The 21,743-nt window shown below is 41.0% G+C and overlaps 1 protein-coding gene and 1 long non-coding RNA gene across 5 annotated transcripts; one reads left to right on the top strand and one right to left on the bottom strand.

The window, feature by feature from the left end:
- Nucleotides 1–989: 989 nt before the first annotated feature.
- On the bottom strand, nt 990–10,340 carry thumpd3 (THUMP domain containing 3). Its single transcript, XM_056438138.1, has 10 exons — nt 10,306–10,340; nt 9,588–9,895; nt 9,092–9,169; nt 8,583–9,014; nt 7,861–7,991; nt 4,115–4,184; nt 3,711–3,826; nt 3,501–3,608; nt 3,157–3,280; nt 990–1,278 (listed from the first exon to the last, which is right to left on the bottom strand). The coding sequence occupies exons 2-10, from the start codon at nt 9,831–9,833 to the stop codon at nt 1,087–1,089; spliced, it is 1,497 nt and encodes a 498-aa protein (XP_056294113.1). The 5' UTR covers nt 9,834–9,895; nt 10,306–10,340; the 3' UTR covers nt 990–1,086.
- A 7,208-nt stretch (nt 10,341–17,548) lies between these two features.
- LOC130208417 (uncharacterized) lies at nt 17,549–20,767 on the top strand. 4 transcript variants are annotated; one of them, XR_008834410.1, is made up of 5 exons: nt 17,549–17,671; nt 18,580–18,638; nt 18,710–19,041; nt 19,179–19,363; nt 20,178–20,767. It is a non-coding gene; the product is annotated as an uncharacterized LOC130208417 (long non-coding RNA). The 4 variants fall into 4 exon arrangements; XR_008834412.1 differs by lacking the exon at nt 17,549–17,671 and adding an exon at nt 17,722–17,861; XR_008834413.1 differs by lacking the exon at nt 17,549–17,671 and adding an exon at nt 18,182–18,200.
- Nucleotides 20,768–21,743: the final 976 nt, after the last annotated feature.

The raw sequence follows: 21,743 nt of genomic DNA on the forward strand, positions 1-21,743 counted from the left end.
TATTTATTGAATTCCTCTTACACACGTTTTGAGCTCCCCGAAGGCCATTTGTAATAGAATATATAGATGGTGACCTAGAAAAGATTTAAATAAATCAATATGAGCATAATCCTTTAGTTTTCAGATGAAGGGGTGGGATCCACTCTTATATCTGGCTAAATTTGAAAAATGTTCACGCTCAGTATTCAATATGAATCCTGATTACAGCATATTAGTTAAAAACAAGGCTTTATTCTCCCGTTATAGTTCATAACTATCAAGACCCTAATCAGATACAGAACCTTGCTGTCTTTTGTTTAATACTTTTATGCCAATTATAAATAGATTTAAGTTATAAGAACTGTTTAGAATCGTATTATGTATATCTTCATTTGAGAATAGTTGTAAAGGGTTAGGCACAAATTTACCAGAAGGTTTTAAGGAAGTATCAACCTTGCATGGAAATTTCCATGCAGTGTTACTCAGAAATACTCTACTTGTCGTAGGATTTATTATTAAGTGATAACACGCAGCAGTGTCATCCTGCTGCGTGTTCAGGTCAGCACGTCAGAAAGTAGGAACAGATAAGAGGTGCAGTGCCTCCTTCTGTCATCTGCGGCAGGTCAAATATGAAATATTAAAACAATGATAATAATACTAACACACAAATGTACGATTATAATATTGTACCTTTTTTGTTGCATCACCGTCGGACAACTTGTATGATGTGATGAATATTTACATCAGCTCACATTTTGTTTGAATCTTTTATTAATCAGAACAATATGACAATGTGCAGTTGCTGTTAAGTGGATGCAGCGGGTCTAAGGACCCAGTTCTCAGCAGGTTTATGAAAATCATTATGCAAAATTAACTGGCTCAGTCAAACCGAGGGAGAGAACGACTAAACTGCTGCTGAACATGAAAATAACTTTTCTCTTCCCAGAATGAGAAATACAAAAAAATTCCACACAAAACTGCCTGGCAAGCTTGACCACATGAACTGAATGAATAATTAAAAAAGAAGTATTTATTGAAGAGAATATAAACAATGTCGATCCTACAGGACCTCAAATATAAACTCAGAACTTAAACGCAGGATGTGAATTAAGAGAGCTCCTCGGCGCTCTTCTCGTCCCCCTCAGCGTGGACCGTCTCTTTCGATTCGTAGACGTCCTCCGGAGTTTGGCCAAACACACCCTCGGTCCGCTTGAGGAGGTAGATTCCAGCATGCAAACCCCCCACATTGACCCAAACAGTATGCAGCTTCTTCCACAGTCCTCCCATCCTCGAGACAGCCTGGAGACGACATAAATATCAAGAGGGAAAACTGACCAGTGAGACATTTGTTTTGTGTAAAACAAGAACGGTGAGACAAATACAGCTGGTTAAAGTCTTTTTCCATGACTCAGAGACTTAGCTGAGTTATACCGACACTCAAAACTGTGGGGGGATTATTTAAAGAGGGTGAATTGATTCTGCGCATGAGCTGTTAAGTAGAGGACGACGCTAGGATGTTGAAACTTGATGGGGAACTAACGGCATAAACATTTAAAAAAGAAATGCTGGATCTACAAACAATCAACTGATGGGTTGTGGTAGAAGAAAATAAAACCAACACTGGCCTTTTCCACTTCACAATACACACCATGTTACTATATAATATTATCCATTATTTCAGTTCGACCAAATCTTTTTAAATACCAAATGAAGAACTTTGGTAATCCTCTGACTTTCTCCAATGCCACTCATGGTCAAAATTATAATTTGCCCAATCCTTTGGTTTACAACCAAATACTTTCATCAATTCCATCAGACTCAACTGTACAGTGATTATTGCTAAGTAACAAGTGTTAGCATACATTACTAAAATGCCATTATGTGTCATAATGTGTAAAGAACAGATGTTCAGTCTCATGGTTAACGTTAAAAAACTCCAACTACCTGAGCATGTGCTTACAATATATTGTTGACAGGCAGTGGTCTCAATCTGCTTCTTCTTCTTATTATTTATTCACAGATTAAGACTGTCAGTTAATATTGTACTAAATCAAAGGAATAAAGTTAGAAAAACATAAATACAGATGTAACAGGATTGTTTTTATGAGAAAACTCTTTCTAACAGTCTGAAAAAATAGTCTCAGGACACTTTATAGGTTCCAGTCAGCAGTTTAACCTGAAATGTAAAGCAGGGAGCAGCAATTTACTAACTAACTGACGTTGACACGTTATTCTCGCAAAGAGCAGCACATTTCTTCACTTCCTGGTTCGACACATCATGGCTACTGAGAAATTATGAAACATTACACACTAACTTGGTCAGCTACACACAAAGACACACAGAATACACTTCTGTTTGAACTATTCTGATCTGGTTTTAAAAAGGGAAAATGGATTCCCGTACAGATTGGCAGAAAGACACTTACTGATGACTGGGAACAAAAAAGAAGAGAGAAAAAAGAAACTTTGTTGATATGAACTATTTTTAGAATGACTTTCACGGCAACAGGTTTTATACTTGTACACACAGTGTAGTATTTAGCTGTAATCTTGACACACCTCCATCTCAAGGTCACTGAGGTGTGGAGAAAGCAGAACTATTGACGATACAAGGGTGGAGATAAAAACTAAATAGTTTTTAAATGATGTATTGTCTTACTGTGTATGGAACACACGTCTAATAAACACAAATAGCGGAGCATCAGAGGACGCAATGACGTACTGTCCTGCTGAGCAGGTCCATCTACCATTCCGCCCCAGTGTAAACTAGTACAAATTGAGAAAGATTTGAAAAGGGGTGAATGTTTCCCAAAGGATGCAGCGAGTGAGAATATTCACTGGGCTGTCCAAGGTTTAAGGATTTATCGTTGTTATTCTGCTATTTGTTGGTGTGAGTTAGGTACTGCTTTATGAAAAACAAGGCTACCGGGAAAGGCAGCTGTTAATCCCTAGAAGGCAGTTTGCCGTCTGCACAGACTGAGGACAAGCGTGCATCCGCATTACCCTTTAGATTAGGCGATCAACAGCTGCAACGATTGTCAGGAGGTTGTTGCAGGACTAGAGTTGTTCCATTGGTATTTATTTGAAGGTTTTTATCTCATGGAATCATTTCCGCATGAAAAGTGTTCCGCAACGTCTGAACTGTGAACCCTGTCATCTGCATGAGTATACGGTTACCTTGGTGAAGCACTTCTTGTCCTGTGTCAACAAGACAGCCTTCCCTGTGCCTGGTGTGCACACACGGGCCATTTCTCTCAGACAGGAAGGGTACAGGTCCCAGTTCTTCTTCCTTGAGCCCATTCTTTAGGAAAAAAACAGAAAGATTTGATCTCATAGTTGGGGTGAAAGTGATGAAAGATCATCTATTATTAGGTTTCAAGATGTCATTTTCAGCTAGCTATAGCGCCGTAATTATGTTAGTCCACTTAGACCTAGTATTCAAAACACTGAGTTATTCAGAATCATTTCTACATACTATTTAATGAGCCATGTCAGCATGTACACCACTGTTATCATGGTACCTCTTCCCAAAGGGCATGTCAGTGATGACAATGTCGACGGAGCCAGTCCTTATGGGTAAATTACAAAGATCCCACTGCACTGTGTCAATGGGCAATCCAGATGCAGTGCTTGAAAAGAGACAAGAGATTTTAAATCATTATGAAAATCAACTACACAACATTGTATATTTACTACCTCCTCGTGGGATGTCCAGCTGTGCAGCCTCTTACCTGCTTTTTTCCGCTCTCCGTTTCTGGATGTGAGCTACATTATTTACTGTGCGCTTAACTGCCATGTCACTGTTGTCACCGGCAATGTAGAATGAATTGTTAAATTCAATGGCCCCCTGGTGAAGCAAAGCATGGTGCACATAAAAAAAAAAGTAAAACACATGAAAAAGTGTATATTCATCAGTATACTTGCTGATCATTTGATGCTTGAAGTATTTAATCTGTAGTTCGCTCATGAAATGTATTTAATGTGGGTCATCAGAAGATCAGTGGCAGTGATGCAGTGTAACGATGTGTTTTGCAGTGTGAGGTGCTGGGCATATGGCACTAGTGTATACTGTACAATGTGACCATATTTTTAGCACTTTTTGTATTGTAGTCCAGGTACAGCAGTTATGTCTCACCTCCAATGGTATCGCTCCAGTCCCACACATTGGATCGATTATTATATCTGATGCCTGAGGTTTACAAAGCCTGTCAACAGATAATAGATTGTGAATACAGTTTATTACCAGTGATGATACCAGTCCATGATATGGACTCATTTTATACAAGTCAATATATAACATCTGCTGTTCTTCTCTTCAGAGGGCCAACACCGGTTTCTGATTAGATTAATTTGAGCACTTCTTCTGCAGATTTACAATACACGTACAATCATGCTGTCTTAACACTAGAATATTTAAAGACGGCAGTGTTTCCGATGTCGGCGCGCGCAACGCTCAGCCATGATGCGCGCACAGGTGAGCACACTCTAACTAGCACCCCCCCCCCCGTCGACAACGCTCGCCGTGGGTCCCTTCCCTATCTCAGGGGGGCATCGTGAAGGAGTTAAACTTAGGGCACCAGCATGGCGAGCAGCGGCACTAGTCCCGCCTCCCTGAAGCTGTAAACCTAGGGGAAACACTGGACGGGTTTCTTTTTATTTCAATGACTTTTATTGCAAAGTGAGAAATATACAGTCATTGACAGCCAATCGAATTTTTATTTATTTGCTCACTTTGTACACGTATGGAATGGACACAACAGGTGTTTTTATTTTACGTTCCTGTCTAATTAACAATTATTATTCATTTTTTATCATATACTGACTTATCCTCTGAAAAAACAACAACTGTAGCATGACCTATCAGCAGTGATTTGCGTATTCTATTTTAAACACTTGCGTGTGTCTAAATGGACTATTAAAGTAATTACTCGTGTATCTGGGCTAACTACCTCTGTTGTACAAGCCATTAATTGATGCCCTTTGACGCCTGAAATAATTAAAAAGGCATTGAACAATGATCTTTTCCAACTATTCTCTCTGTATATACGTGGATTCATAAAAATGTGGCATGTACTACCACCAAGATGATTGCCAAAACAAACACACATCCAATATTAGCTGAACCAGAAGAAGTTACGAAATGGTATTTATTCTGTGGATGCACCTTGTTTTCAGTAGTCAAACTACCTTTCTATCCTTTACTCAACAGAAAATATATAAATATTATCTAGATAAGGTGGACATATCACCTCTGTGTGTTAGGCATCCTAAATTGTTTGGACAAATTGGTGTTTTAAAACTAAAATATGAAACAATGTATTTTAACTTATGTGCTAATCTTTACAAAAAGTGTTGCTATGCTGTGGGGTGGATTTTCTACAGTATTTTGTCAAGCCTAACATTGCAAGTCACGAAGGCATGACTTGCAATTGTATTTCCAGAGAAGAGTTGTTTTTGGCCGGTTTGATGTGTCAGATCGTCCAGCATTCCGTCATGACAAGCACATAGTCACGTCCACGATTAACTGAGGGATTGTTTTACAGCCGCACCAATAATTAACTTTTGAAAATATTCCATCACATAGTATCAGTATAAGTGTATTGATCAGGCATGAAAACGGGTCAGGGGTGAAAAAGGTGAGAAGGATAGGCACGCGCGCGGGGGGGGGGTGCTGGTGACTTCCACGAACATCGATGTTGGACGTTGTATGATAATCTATAGTTCCTCCATTCTGACACCAAGTCAGTGGGCCCTATAATAATAGTAATATTGTATATAATATAGTCATTCATGAACCAACTTCCTTTTTTTTTTTGGCGTGAACAAGTCTTCAAGTCTTGTGCTCTGCTGAGCCTCGAGTCTGTTCCTTGAGTCTGTTCTGCCTCTACCTGGTTGTCACGATCTTCTAATCCAGGGGTGTCAAACTCATTTTCACCGAGGCCACATCCGCCTCATGGCTGCCCTCAAAGGGCCGGTTGTCACTAACACGGTATAATTCTAACTACTCCAGAACATATTGTTAAATAACTGTCTTTGCATTTGTTTGTTTATTTAGGTGTACTTATATAAATGTATAACTATATATGCAAATGTATTTAATATTATACAATACATCTATTTAATTATATTTATTTTAACCCACATTACTTTATCAAAGATCAAACAAACATTATTACATTAACTTTGTTAAAAGCTTTTTCACAGTTGAGACAGGTGGTTCTCCACTGGTCTGGGTAGTGGTTCTCTACTGGTCTGGGCAGTGGTTCTCCACTGGTCTGGGCAGTGGTTCTCCACTGGTCTGGGGCAGTAGTTCTCCACTGGTTTGGGCAGTGGTTCTCCACTGGTCTGGCTTTGGGACGCACTATCACCCCTGAATGACAAGCTGAGACCTAAATTGAGGGATATTTTTAACTTCTCAAATGTATTTAATGAAAAGATGTTGCAGTTTGAACCTGAGTGTTCAGAATATCACAGTATGCACAACACAACTATTTAGTAATATTCCCTTTTACAGTCAATTATGAACCAACAAGTGAATCTTAAGGACACAAGAATGCCGTCACATAAAATGACGTGGCGGGCCACATTTGGCCCGCCATGAGTTTGACACGTATGTTCTAATCTATGCCATACCTGCCATAAATATCATGATACTGATACAATACCATAAAACAGTACCATAAATACGATCCTGGTATATTTATCTATAATAGTAATAAATAAAATATCTGTATGGTTCACTTTTTACCAACTTTTTCAACACTTAACAAATGGCAGTATTATTAGTATTAGCCTACAAGATATTAATGAAACTACATGGAGCCATCATAGCATTGATTATCCACTATGAGACTGTTAGTCTGTATCTGACCAGATGATACAGAGTTCATCAGGATGAGCAGCTGGAGAGTTACAGATACAGAACTTTACAGACTGAACTTAAACATTTCACTTCTGGCATCTTTTTTAATTTTTATTTTTAAAGCCGAAAATTCCGCCACTTAACGGCACTCGCTGCGTAGTGTGCGCAGACAGCTCGACACGGAGCAGCGCGTGCGCTCTGATCGCTCTTTTAATGAAGTATCGATACTAAAAATATGCTAAATCACATCGCTCTTAACGTACGGGTACTTTGTTAGTATCGCTACACCGTGCAGCGTGACAGCAGCAGATAGCGGGCTAACATTCAAGCTAACCTAAACCACCAAACGCTGAAGACATCTTGACGCTGATTGGCCGAGACGCGACACGTGCCCATCAAAGATGTTCTATTGCGAAAAGCACCACTCCACATTTTCTCCGTGTCCCACTCCAATCTCATAAACGCCGGCCGGCCAATTGACCCCCCCCCCTTCCCCCAAAACAAAAACTCTTCGGATCTACACGATTCACGTCAGTCACCTATTTTGGTTTCAAAACGGCGAATTTCGCCGAAAGGTGAGGGATTCTCATGCCTGATTGATGCTTATATTCTCTATGTCATTTGGCTAACTTTGCTTTGCACAAGTATTCAGTCACTGATCGATTATTATTAGCCAAGTTCTGGGGCATTATTTACATTCTAGCCCTTTATCGGTTTAGTGAATTAGTGTGAATGTGTCGGCAAACACTGAGATGTGTTGTAACTGGAGGGAAGAGTCTGCACGTGCATTTGTCTCCAACTCTTCCTCCGTCTTCTGTAACTTTGGTCGCTGTCCAAGGTGTTTATACCCGTTATTCTGAGTGTCTATTTTAATGACTAACACTTTGTCAACACAAACTTTAGTAAGTGAGACAAAATAATCAGCCAATTCTCAATTTGAAATTATAATTTTTTTAAATAATATACATATTAAAAAAAGCTCATCTTAAAAGGGAACTTAAACAGTGTTGGAGAATTACCTGAGCATGCCATAACACAAGGTAGACCGCAGAGTGGTGGGTCCAAAGTGACTGATGTTTCTCCTGTGAAGACTCTCTTCTGTGAGTGCAATGCCGATCACCACCTCTTCCTTGTGTATGTTTAGTAACACCTACAGTTCAGAAACATACATGATTAGAAGGCAATAACCAATGTAACCACGCATACATGTTTATATTCTATGGAGCTGAAACAATCGGCAAAAAAATTAATCACCAACTATTCTGATGTAGGTTAAGTGTTTTTTAGCAGCCTAATATTTGTGTCTATTTAGGAAACAAATGTGGAAGCACAAAGCAAACACATAAAAAAGGTACTAATTATTTCAGCTCACCCAGAATAGGCAATAAAACTGATTTAGTCTGTGAACAAACTTCCGTTTTAGTACTCAAGTTACACAAAACTGCCAACTGCTAACATGAATTAAGAGACTTTTTTACAAAATGTAGGCGGTCACAAATTGTCACTATGAACACACCTTTAAATGGAATTAAAAGAAATACACACATCAGCTCCATCATTTAAAACAATGAAGCACATTTTAACTGTCACAACTGAGAACAGAGTTGTTATTTTTTCTTTTGTCACTCTTTAAATAAACACGACATCATGCCTTGGAAATCCATCTTGGCAAGCAAGGTTTGTATTGGCCAATGTGATGGTATTCACTTTGTGTCGGTCCAGCCTGAACAGGTATGCCTACCTCGATGTCAAACTTTGTCATGTCTGCTTTCCACTGGAAAAATTCTTGCACCCCCCCACCAAAGTCTCTGGCTGCCTCATTAGAGGTGAAGCTGTGTTTATCACCAGCCCTGTTGCACGTCACACGGAACTTGATGAGTTTGGCCTCGGGTTCTGCTTCTGAGTCCTGGGTGCTGGTCTCTCTGTCAGCCGTGCTCTCGGCCGTTGTCTGGTTGTCAGCAGCAGTCGCCGCCTGTGGCACCTCTTGCTGCTCAGCTTCAGCCACAGTTGCATCCATGGGCTCACTATTAGATTTCACTTTCACTTTTGGGCCATTTCCTTTTTTCCTGTAGCCTTTCTTCTTTTTTAGGGTGGCATTTAGTTTCCAAACCTCTAAGGCATTAGTCCAGGGGAGTTTGTAGGCAAGCTGCTGCATATCCATCAATGTATCTTCCTGCAAAAACACAGTGTTTATTACCCATTATATTTATAAATATCAGCTTCAACATAATAATGATGGTTGTAAGTTACCTTTGATTCTTTGAATTGGTAAAAATCCTCCTCCTCAACCACAACAAACAGGTTGTCCACAGATTTCAGAAGATGGACCTAGAGACAGACACACAGATGAGACTGAGGTTTTCTAGACATGTTTTTCTCAGTTTTAGAATAGAATATAGAATATACACTTTTATTAATCCCCAAGGGGAAATTAGTTCTCTGCATTTAACCCATCCTTAGTTATTAAGGAGCAGTGGGCTGCGTGAAGCGCCCGAGCAACAGGGTTCAGTGCCTGCTCAAGGACACTGCTTCAACCTGCAATAGAGGAGGGATCGAAACCCACAACCCCTCTTGGTTGCAGGCCCCCCCTCTTACCCACTGAGCCCAGCCCACCCAAGTTACTTAGTGTTTCAACTTGTACAACATCAAAACAGATGTCAACAACAGATTTAAATGCAAATAATGCAATTTGACAGCAAGAAATACCGTGGAAGAAAAAGGCATGCATGGATTTCAGGTTTCCTACCTGGAACAGCTTGTCAGTGGCTATTGGGAAATAGATGCGTCCACGATCTTTGCCGATTCGTGCATCAACACCAATTTTCTCCTTGACCTCATCTGCAGCAGTGTGCTCAAATCCCGTCGGCACGGTTGCTCCAATGGTGACAGTGAAGACGTCCCGAGTGAGAGCATCATTCATCGTGGAGGAACAGGTCGATGGTCCCATTGAGTCAGGGCCTGGCTCTGCAGCCCCATTCTCCTGGGAGGACATGCTGTATGTGTGGGCTGCACCTCACCAGACTCGGAGGTCTAACTGGAGGAGATGGATCACAGCTGGGAAGAGAGGGATTCAAAGTGTTAATACCGCACGCGGGATGCACACTCCAAGCACGATGTCATTTACAAGGGAGCAACGTGTTATACAGATGTATTGCGTACTATTATAGGGCATATGTTAGCATATAATCCGGTTTCATTAAACATAGTGAATACACCTGTTATAATGAACGGAATTACTGGGGAAGCAATGCTACCGGTTAATTTAGCAAGCTACATTTAGCCGTAAGGTGCTAAAAAGTTGTTACGACTAAACAAGCTAACGTTGACGTAAGCTAACGGCTTTTTCTACGTCGCTGCCACGTGATGGTACGTGTTTATAAGAGAAGCCTCCCCGGTTGAACTGTAGCAGCAGATGACAATTGTTCACGAGTTAAAATAAACTTGCTAACTGGAGTCAGACCAACCTGTCAAGCACAAGGCGACTTTATCGTGTTTTCACTTAGCAGCAACAACATCGAGGCTTCCGGCGGAAATCCGCCAGAATAAAATCATATTTTTATTATTATTTCGACACAGTAGACTGAATGTCAAGATACTTCTAGAGACCACACAATGTGGAAATACAGTAGTGTCTATTTTACAATAGTATTACATATGTATGCACACAATATGTAAATATATTCAATATTTTCGTTTTTCCTCTAAAATATCTTAAAGTATCTGTAACGTGTCCAGTGAAATGCATGTTTGTATTTTTTATATTGTTCATTATCTACATTTTGTTTTTTAAACGGTCACCATTGTTTGTATGGCCGTCATTGCGTGGACATGGTGCTTACATTATAATGCAAATTATCAAAACTATCACAGCTCTACGTCTTAAGAGCTTTGGTTTTGTTTTGAAAGCTATGGGGCCAAGCAGGAAATGTAGTTTGCGTGAGCTTGTTTCATCTTGATCATTTGTTTCCATTCATTTTCACTGGCTACTACTTCCGGGTACAGCTTTCCAATAGCTGACCGACAGAGGGCGCCATGATATCGTTTTTGGAGCATATTGTTTGAGAGCACTGAACAAAACCATTCACCTGACACGGAAAAAACTAACGATACAAAATCATTATAAAAAAGAAAGTAAATTAAGAGAGAGGCCACACACTTAACACTTACGTGGGTATATACGGCGAGAGTGTAAGTGAAACCGGAGTCAGATTCGGAGTCAAATTCCATGTAGGCCTATTTGTGCATGATCAATAAAGCTGAAATACAAGAAGCAACAAAACAACCATAAGAGATTTAGTGGGAGGACATAAAAACATTAGGTGAATAATAAGATAATTTATTTTCCCCTTAATTTCTGTCTTTAATTATGGGTTATTCACCAGTAATTGTAATCCATTGTTTAGACATTGGGTTGACAGAGATACAACAGTGTGGTCACTAAGTAATTATCATTAACAACAATGAATATTCAGTTGAATCAAACGTATATCACATCATTGGTTACTCATAGTAACAATAGTCATGCTGGATTTGTGGTTTGTTGGTGGCTTATGATAAAATAGCCAACACACTGCTCTTGGTTTATTTGTTTTTAATGAAAAATGTAAGTCTTTTCTATAGCCAGTACACGCATCTTAGTCATTCAAAAGTCACCCATAGTCTTCTTCCCAGACTTATCGTTTGTGATAATGGGGTTAATAACTCTCTTCTCTTCTGTGTCACTGTCATGTTGTCGTCAAGACAAGACAGTGTTTCCCTGTGTTTCCTCTGTTTCCCTGTCCTTCTGTCTCCTGTGTGTTTACCCTGTCTGTCTAGGGCTCACCAAGAAGGTGTGGCTGTCTCCTCCCTCCCCTGGGCGGTGATTGCCAGAGCAGCTGTGACTGATCATCAATTAGGACGCTGGCTACTTAAACTGCCCTCATACCCCTTTATGTTGTTGGATCGTTTGTTTCTCTCCTGTTGCCAGACTGTGGTTCTGCTCAGTGAACAATTAAAAGAAACCTTTTTATTTGGAAAGAAAGACTCCTTGTGCTGCTTTTGGGTTCCTGCCTTGCTCACCCCTTAACAGAACGATCCAACCAAAAGAATGGACCCAGCTGACAAGGAAGATTTTCAAAGGGCAGTTGCTGGCCATGGAAATTTATTAGGACGACACCAGGAGGCAATACAAAAGCTTTTGGATGACAGCAGAACCACAAAGACCCAATTGTCGGAGATTCAAGGATTTTTGGACACTGTCAGCAGTCAATCAGCTCCATCCCCCGCTCCGCCTCAGGTAATCAAGGAATCACCTGTGCCACCTCCTGAACCTTATGCTGGAGATCTGGGGAGGTGCAGAGGATTCCTACTCCAGTGCTCACTAGTGTTTTCTCGCCAACCGTTCACTTTCACGTCCGATGAGGCTAAGATCTCTTATGTTACGGGACTACTAAGAGGAAGAGCATTAGACTGGGCTGAGTCTGTGTTGGGAGATGGAGGAATCAGTGGGTATTGCTTTGACCGTTTCATGAGTGAACTAAAACAAGTTTTTGATCATCCTGTTTGTGCTGAAGATACTTCTAAACGTCTGCTTAATTTAAGACAGAACCAAAGGAGTGTTGCAGATTACTCTGGAGTTCCGCATTGTGGCAGCGGGGTCCGGATGGGGCGACAAGGCTCTACGAGGAGTTTTTCTGCACGGTTTGTCTGAGCGACTCAAGGATGAATTTGCGGTTCATGATGTGGCCGACTCCCTAGACATGGTGATCAATCTGGCGATAAAGTTAGATAATCGTATTCGAGAGAGACGTCGGGAGAGGAACGACCCGGCCCACTCTTCTGGGAGCGTCCATGCCACCCCATTTTTCGTGAGACCTTCCTCCGGTTTCTCTAACACCCATGACCCAAACCCCTGTTCCTCGATGCAGCCTGAGGAGCCCATGCAGGTTGGCCGAGCTTCAATCTCTCAATCTGAACGCCAGAGAAGGATCAGAGCGGGTGAGTGCATCTATTGTGGTAGGATTGGACATTTTCTTGCTGCGTGTCCGCTCCGCCCAAAAGACAGGGCTCACCAGTAGCCGTGGGGGTCCTGGTGAGCACATTAGAATACCCCTGCAAATTCAGATCCAGAACTCAAGTCCCAGCCAGACTCTGTCTTAAACAGCTCACTCTCCCCTTATTAGCTTTGATTGACTCTGGTGCTGAGCAGAGTTTTCTGGACACAGAGGTAGTTTCCCAGGCGGGCATCACAACGGAACCTCTGGATCCTCCAGTCAGAGTTTGTGCATTAGACGGCAAGTCTCTAGCTTTGGTCACTCACCGCACTGAGCCCCTGTCCCTCATTTTGTCTGGTAACCACCGTGAGTTAATTCAGTTTTTTGTTTTTTCTGCTCCTAAGACACCTCTAGTTCTCGGACATCCATGGCTGAAGCAACACAACCCCCACATTGACTGGACAACAAGTAGGATCATTGAATGGAGTAATTTCTGTCATTCATCCTGCCTGCAGTCCGCGTTGCCCCCAATAGAGGTCAGCGTTGCCTCCCCAAGATCTGCTGTTCTGGACCTGTCGCTTGTGCCTACGGAGTATCATGACCTCGGCGAGGTATTCAGCAAGGAGAGGGCACTCTCTCTGCCACCCCATCGTCCTTACGACTGTGCTATCGAGTTGCTACCGGGTACCACGTTTCCCTCAAGTCGCTTGTACAACTTGTCACGACCAGAGAGAGACAATGGAGATATACATTAATGACTCACTGGCTGCTGGCATTATCAGACCATCCTCCTCCCCTTTAAGGGCAGGATTTTTCTTTGTCAGCAAGAAGGACAAGTCTCTCCGCCCTTGTATAGACTTCCGTGGCTTAAACAACATCACTGTTAAAAACAAGTACCCTCTACCATTAATCAGTTCTGCCTTCGAACCCTTACAGGGAGTCTCCATCTTCAGCAAACTGGACCTAAGGAATGCATACCATCTGGTGCGAATTCGTAAGGGAGACGAGTGGAAGACTGCCTTCAATACACCACTGGGCCACTTCGAATACCTGGTAATGCCTTTCGGACTAACAAATGCACCTGCAGTTTTTCAAGCACTGGTTAATGACGTTTTGAGAGATTTTTTGAACCGCTTTGTCTTTGTGTATCTTGATGACATTTTGATTTTTTCCCGGGACCGCTCAGAACATCAACATCATGTCCGCCAAGTACTACAGAGACTGTTGGAGAACAAGTTGTTCGTGAAGGCAGAGAAATGCAAGTTTCATGTCAACTCTGTTGGATTCCTCGGCTACATCATCGAGTGGGCAGGTGAGGACCGACCCAGAGAAGACCAAAGCGGTGGCAGAGTGGCCCGAACCCTCCTCCAGGAAGATGTTACAACGGTTTCTTGGGTTTGCCAACTTTTACCGTCGGTTTATCCGGGATTACAGTAGGATTGCGGCCCCCTTGACAAGACTCACCTCTCCTGCTGTTCCTTTCCGGTGGTCTGCTGAGGCGGCTCAAGCTTTTGCCTTATTAAAGGACCGCTTCACTTCTGCACCAATTCTGGTGCAACCCGACTCTACGCGGCAGTTTGTCGTTGAGGTTGATGCGTCGGACATTGGGGTGGGGGCTGTTCTCTCCCAACACTCCGGACCTGGCCAGAAATTGCACCCATGTGCTTTCTTTTCTCGACGCTTGTCTCCAGCAGAGAGCAACTATGATGTGGGTAACCGCGAGCTATTGGCGGTGAAGTTGGCTCTGGAGGAGTGGAGACACTGGCTGGAGGGATCGGAGACCCCTTTCATCGTATGGACAGACCACAAGAATCTGGCCTACATCCAGTCAGCTAGACGGCTGAATTCCCGCCAGGCCTGGTGGGCATTATTTTTTGGCCGCTTCAACTTTACCATCACTTACTGCCCTGGTTCAAAGAACATCAAGCCCGATGCCCTGTCTCGCCAGTTTGCCTTTGAGGAGACCCCGAGTGGGCCCGACACCATTCTGCCTGCATCATTGGTTGTGGGAGCTCTAACCTGCACTGCAAAAATTAAAATCTAAGTAAGATGAAATATCTCAAATTAAGGCAATCTATGCTTGTTTTTTGACTGACAAGATATTTCTTCTTACAAGGCAGTTTTCATGTTGGAGCATTTCACTTGTTTTAAGTGTTTTAGTCCTTAATTATCTTAATAAGGTATTAAAACTTGTTAATGAGATGTTATTACTTGTTTTGAGCAAGTTAATGCTTGAAACAAGAATTGACATAATCATAAGGCTGTTTGGTCAACACTGACAAGTACAGAACTGCTTTGTTAGTCAGACTTTCTTATTTCAAGCTTCCCATCCTTTCCATCTCTTTACAAATTAAAAACTAGGGCTGTGAAACAATTAAAAATTTTAATCAGGTTAATCACAGGTTTCTGTGGATTAATCATGATTAATCACATATATACATTTACAGGGCTCTCAAGACAGGCAAGAGCTCCGAGAAGAGTTGTTGACGGGGGGGGTGCAAGTGACTTTTTTTCACACGCCGGCATCCGAGCTCTGCGGCGCGCGAGGCGGAGGTCGGAGTCGTGTTAACGCGACACGTAGAGACAGAATGACATGCTGCTGGTTAGAGACGACCAACAACAGACGGATTGGAAGCTCATTCTGCGCATGTGTTAAATGCGTTTAAAAAAAAAAACTAGTTAAACCTGTAATTTAATTAACTGACTTAACGCGTTATTTTTCACAGCACTAATAAAAACTCAATGGAGTTTATTGTTTTGGTGTCAATATTAAAACACAGCGGAGCAATTATGTATTCCTAGACCAAATACAGAACACAATTGTATATAATAGACATATCTGGGGAAAACACTGAGTCATTTGAACTGTTGTGCAATTCTATTCTATCTCCAAGATGGTATTTTACTTGTACGTTGGAATCAAAAGGAAATATGTTTTTCACCAGTCCAAATTCTGACATATTACCATTCAGTACTTTGGCGCCTATACCTTCGATGACATCAGTGAGCAGATCTGTCATAGATTCCCTCTTCAATAAAAGATAAATGTGAATTCTCAAGATCAGAGAACAAGTGTACTTTTATTTATTCATAAAATGTACATCAACGACAGCACTGTCAAATATTTGTAATCAGAAATGATAATGAATAAATTAAAATAAATTCTGACACTAACATCTTTTTAAACACATGCATACACACACACACACACACACACTACTCAGCCAACTGACCCGTAACCTCCTAATTGTCTTTCAAATTAACCTTACATATAATATTTACCTAAATATAATACATTGAGGTCATGGGGTGAAATCGCCTCCAAAACCTTCACAAGAAGAAAATCCTTAAAACCAGTCTTTTAGTTAATTTTTCGTACTTTCAAGCAACTTAGAGATGTGGATCCTCTAGAGGGACATCTGAATATGAATACCCTAAAGTTTGGGACTGATAGCTGCAATTTAAGGGCCCCCAAAAAAGGTCCAAATGGTCAAATTGGGCCTTATTCTCTTATATTCGCATATTTTTGATAAGTGCAAAAATGGTCATAATCTCCTAAATATTAGTCCTGGATATCCAAAATTGAACACAAACACTCAAGACAGGGCCTACAATGAGATGAAGGGGTGAAATTTCCCCCAAAACACCCACAAAAGTTAATTGGCTGTCTGAAATCCAGGACTTGAAGAGGGTGTGTGGCTTTGTAAATCTGAGACCCTGTTAAGAGTTTGGGCTGATTTTAGCTTCTTTTTTTCTAAACATGTCAGATTTTAGCTTTCTTTTCCAGGTTGTAGCCACTCCCAAATGGGGCCCAACCATGTAGGCTGGCAATATCTAGCACTTAGCATCCCTGCTTGGTAGCGGTTTAAAAAACGAGAAGAAAACAAATGCACTCCTTTGAAGGTTTTCAAGGAAGTCCTCAAGTGTTTGTAATATATGAAAAATCTCAATTATGATGTTCTACGAGTCTGTTGGACCAGTGCTCTGAGATGTTGGTGATGTTCTACCAGGCTGTTGGACCAGTGCTCTGAACTTCTCCGTACTCTGCTGGGGGAGCAGCATTGTAACTGGAGAAAACCAACCGACTCACTAAACTGGTGTGGAAGGCCGGCTCCATCATTGGCTGCAAAGAGGACTATCCGGAACAGGTGGAGAGGAGGACATGAAGAAATGTTTGTCCATATTGGAGAACATGGACCACCCTCTCCACCACCTACTGCAGGGACAGCGGAGCACGTTCTTCAACAGACTGCTTCAGCTCCGCTTCACAAGGACAGATACAGGAGAACCTTCCTGATACAGGAGAACATTCCTGATAGAGGATAACATTCCTGATACAGGAGAACCTTCATGATACAGGGAGAACCTTCCAGATACAGGAGAACCTTCCAGTTACAGGAGAACATGCCTGGCAACTATTAGACTTTACAATAAATCACCTCTGGCCAGATCCTCCTCAAATTGAACAACATCAATGAACATTACACCGCTTTCACTTAATATACACTTAGATACACTGTATTTACTTTCATTTTTAAATGTCCTTTATTATTTAAATTCTTAAATGTAATATCTCCTGTCCTGCGATTTTATTTTATTGTATTGTATTCTTCAAATAATCTAGTTACTAGAGAAGAAACAGCACAGACAGCCAGAGACAGACAAGAGAACAGAGAGAGAGAGAGAGAGAGAGAGAGGCCAGGTGCAGTGATCAGAAAGCAACGATCACAGATTGAACTGTTGAACCCGGTTTCGCGCCACTATTCCGCAGTTTGAGCTGCGCGCTGCTCTCTCCTGCTTCAGTGACGAAACGCCACAGAGGGAACGACAGCCTCCTGACATGACAGCTCTTCTTGAGGTAAGAATGCCAACTTAATTTAATTTCAGAGAGTCAAAGTTGTATTGAACGGGCAACGTTAGTGACACTTTGAGGTTTCTACTCGGCTCTCTGGTGAGGAGTTGAGCTAGCCTCGTGTGAGCTAGCGGGTAGCTACTTTTGAATTCGAGGCATGGTGTTCTGCAGTTCTGTGTCGCCTTGGACGTCAAGAGTAAGTTAACTTAGCTATCTGATGGTTAAGTGTCTTCACGTTTCTTTAACATCGTTGATGTAACGTAGGTTGTCGGTTTCTGTGTTGAAGGAGCCAACATTAGCTTACTTTACCACATGTTAGCTGAGGTAATGTTTAGCTAACTTTCGTATTATAGGTTCATTACAGTGGCAGGTGGGTTAAGACACCTGAGGGGTCACGTGCTACACACTTCATCTAATAACGACCATTTTATTGAAGTGCTTTGAAACTGGTTCCACGCAGACATGTGTAGACAAGCTCACATATACCGGAGCGGTCAGTCCGGACAGTCACGTGACCAGACACGTTATTGTACAGGTCTGTTCACGTGAGGTGGGGACTGTTCACGTGACCGCTTTAAACTGCGCTGTGTCATATGCTGTCGGGACTGCTGTTCACGTGACGCTCTTAACTTGATGCTGTTGACGTGGTCGGGACTCTGTTCACGTGACTGTTGTTGACATGACGCTTATAACTGCGCTGTGGCGGACATGACAGCTCACAGCTCCTCAGAAGCGCCGTGAGCTGTCCAGTGAGGGGATGGTTTCATGTTCAAATCTTCATTTACTGTCCACATTATCAGATGAGGACGTCACCAAAGAGTGTCCTTTGAGTCGATGTTTACATGTATGTACAGATAATTAAGAACATTTAGTTTATCGTAAAATGCTAATTATTTTCTCCTGCCACCTTTCAGACATTGTCATCCAATTTGGATGGAACAACTTCGTGACCTTAATGACACCCAGCAACACGGTGAGATTATAATCCATTTAAATGCAAGAAGCATGACATTTTTTAAGATGTTTTTTCTTTATTTGTGTTAGAGACGCACACAAGCACCACAGGGGAGGATCTGCAGCAAAGGGCCCACCGGAAATCAAACCTTGGCCGCTATGATGACGACAACATGGGGCACTTGAGTGTGAATCTAGCCTTTTCATTTTGATTTACAACCTTGGCATTGAAAAGAGCAAAAGTTGATGCTTGAGATGATTTTGGTTTTACTGAAGAGGATGTACGTCTTCCCCTTGTCCTTTATCTCCTTACTCTTTCTTTTTAGGTGTGACTACGACTACCAGCATGAACCTCAACACCTTCTTTGCTGTTCCACTAGTGTGACCCATGATCGGATACAAGTTGTCAAGGATAAACGGTGGTAAGTGGTTTTAAGTTTAGTGTGTTAATTTAACAACAGAATAAATTGTTATTGTTGTAACCACTTTGTCATGTTGTAAATGCTATTTAAAGTTATATTATTGTTACTCTTTTCAATTGTCTTTTTTCTGGCTGTAGAGAGAATCATGTCAGCCCACAGACATCCGATTGACCTGTGAGTCTTCAAGCAGTAATGATGACTACGCCTGCCTTAAGTTCCAGTTTCCTGAACATCATGGCATGTCTGCAGGAGATTCGGTCCCCACCTGTCTTCAGTCTGGACCTAATGACTCAGACACCAGTCTTGTCGAGGCTAAATCGAGGTAAGCGGTGATGTAGTTCAGTATAGCAAATGATAGGTGCAAGCACAACTCAAACCTCCCTCAATTGATCATCCTCAATTAATTTTCTTGTAGTTTGAACTGATATCCCCCTTAAATTTAGTTCCACGTATAGCAGAAACATTTCATTAATTCTATGGCATATCGTCATGTGTACTATCTTTCCCAAATCCACCCTAAATAGGTTTGCAACTCTGTCTTTGCACACAGGTGACATGTACTATAAATGTAATGATAAATGCAGGAGGGCATTGTTTGCAATTGGACTGGGTCTCATTAAAACAATTTAAATGTAAGGCGGAGGAAGATATATCAGCTATTGTACACTGAGTATTTCAGTTATACAAATCCACAACAGGCTCGACTGTAATCTAGTTTATCCTTTTTTTGCAATAAAAATTGTGTTATTGCTTATAGGGGTACATCAAAAGGTTTTATGTTAGTGTCTCTTAAAAAAATACAAACATGTTTTTAAATGATGGAATTAATTGGATGGGCTGTTACCCTGGTTGGAAACCCGAACCACGTGAAACGTGATGATGGTCTTGATTGCCTGAGTGGACTCATCTGTAGGCTGCAAGATTACAGACATGTAACACATTGTAATGATGCCTTTATGCTAAAATATGTCCTTATTCAACATTGAACCTGACTTATTAATATTGTTTAACTATAAAGGTGACTTTATCATTGGAGCTCAGTTTACCAGAAGGCAGTGAATGTGTATCTGTTTCAGCATCATGCTCAAGCACTGCATCAATCTAACTTTGCCTTTGCTTTGTTTTTTTGGCTGTAGAGAGGATCACCTGATGTCAACATACGAGTTTTCAAGAAGAACTTCCTGAACTTTGTGTCCGTGTGAGACTCTACCATGCTGGGTGCCCTCTTCAGTCAAGTCTGGACACAGCGACTCATTGCTCTTAATCAACTCTGGGCAAGTGGCTAATCTTTTGCTTATTCATGGGATATCCTTCATGTCCACATCCTGTTTCTTCAAGATCTCAACAATGCTTTGTGAGTATACAACACATGTGAGTGGATCAGTTCAACCTGTTTTTCACAGAATGTTAGTTTCTTAAGGTTTTCATCAATGATGGTTTGTATCTTGTTTTCCAAAAGGTGTTATTAAGATATTTCCATTTGTAATTTACAATAATCAAATGTTGACTGTAAAATCTATGCCAACCTATTGTTATACACTGTACCATGTTTTTGCAAAGGAATTCTGGTGACTTTAGTTGCCAGCAACTTCCTTTGAACTTTGTAATAAAATACCGTAACTGTAATAAAGTTTACAGTATAACTGTTGTTTTTACAAAACTTACTGTCATGTCTTGTATGTTCACCGTTAATTGGAACTTTTCAATAAAGTACCATTATATATTATACAGTTGTACTGTGTTTTTCATTGGGTTTACAGAAGAACTACACATTTCTAGTATGATATACATTGTCAAATTACTGATTTTAAGCATATTATGGTATTTTTCTCTGTAAATTTCATGATATTCCAAGAATATTGCATGAGTTTCAAAAGAATAAGAATGAGAATAAACATATACATCATGGCATTGGATGCTAAATTTAAGGAAACTTTCCTACATATTGAGAAAACAATTCTTAAATTTGTCATTGTATCAAGACAAATGTACTTGTTTTTAGTGTAAAATTACTTATTTTAAGATGTATTGCCTAACATATAGCCTTATTGCAAGATGATGGTACTTTCATTTCCAGATTTTAAGCACATTTGCCTACATATTGAGAAAATAATTCTTACATTTTTCATTGTATCAAGGCGAATGTACTTGTTTTTAATGTAACATTACTTATTTTAAGATATATTGCCTAACATATATCCTTATTGCAAGATGATGGTACTTGTATTTGCTGAATTTAAGCACATTTTCCTACATATTAAGAAAATAATTCTTAAATTGTTTCATTGTATCAAGACAAATTTACTTGTTTTTCATCTGGCTACACTAGTTTTAAGATATTTGTGGGTTCTTCAAGGCTAGATACTTTTACTTGTTTTAAGAAATCTTGGCAAGTCAAATTTTCCTGTTCTGTTGGCAGATAATTTGGCTTATTTCAAGTAATATTCCCTCATTTTATTACTTTTTTTTCTTGTTTTTTGAGGCCGAGTTTTTGCAGTGTGGGAGGTGGAGTCAGTGGTCCGTGAGGCGCAAAAGGAGGAACCAGATCCGGGCACAGGACCTGCAAATCGGTTGTTTGTTCCTGAGGCTGCTCGCTCTCAGGTTCTGCAGTGGGGACATAACTCTCGATTCGCTTGTCACCCAGGGATTAGTCGGACGTTGTCCCTCCTCAGACGACACTTCTGGTGGCCCTCCATGGGTAG

This window comes from Pseudoliparis swirei, chromosome 18 (genome assembly GCF_029220125.1).
Source record: "Pseudoliparis swirei isolate HS2019 ecotype Mariana Trench chromosome 18, NWPU_hadal_v1, whole genome shotgun sequence".
Lineage (NCBI taxonomy): Eukaryota > Metazoa > Chordata > Actinopteri > Perciformes > Liparidae > Pseudoliparis > Pseudoliparis swirei.

Bases quoted from the DNA above. Each gene is read 5' to 3' on its own strand.
- thumpd3 (XM_056438138.1), bottom strand. From the start codon at position 9,833: ATGTCCTCCCAGGAGAATGGGGCTGCAGAGCCAGGCCCTGACTCAATG. The intron at 9,015-9,091 runs GTAACTTACAAC...GTGTTTTTGCAG, and splicing joins ACCAATTCAAAGAATCAAAG to GAAGATACATTGATGGATAT. The intron at 3,609-3,710 runs GTAAGAGGCTGC...TCTCTTTTCAAG, and splicing joins CGGAGAGCGGAAAAAAGCAG to CACTGCATCTGGATTGCCCA.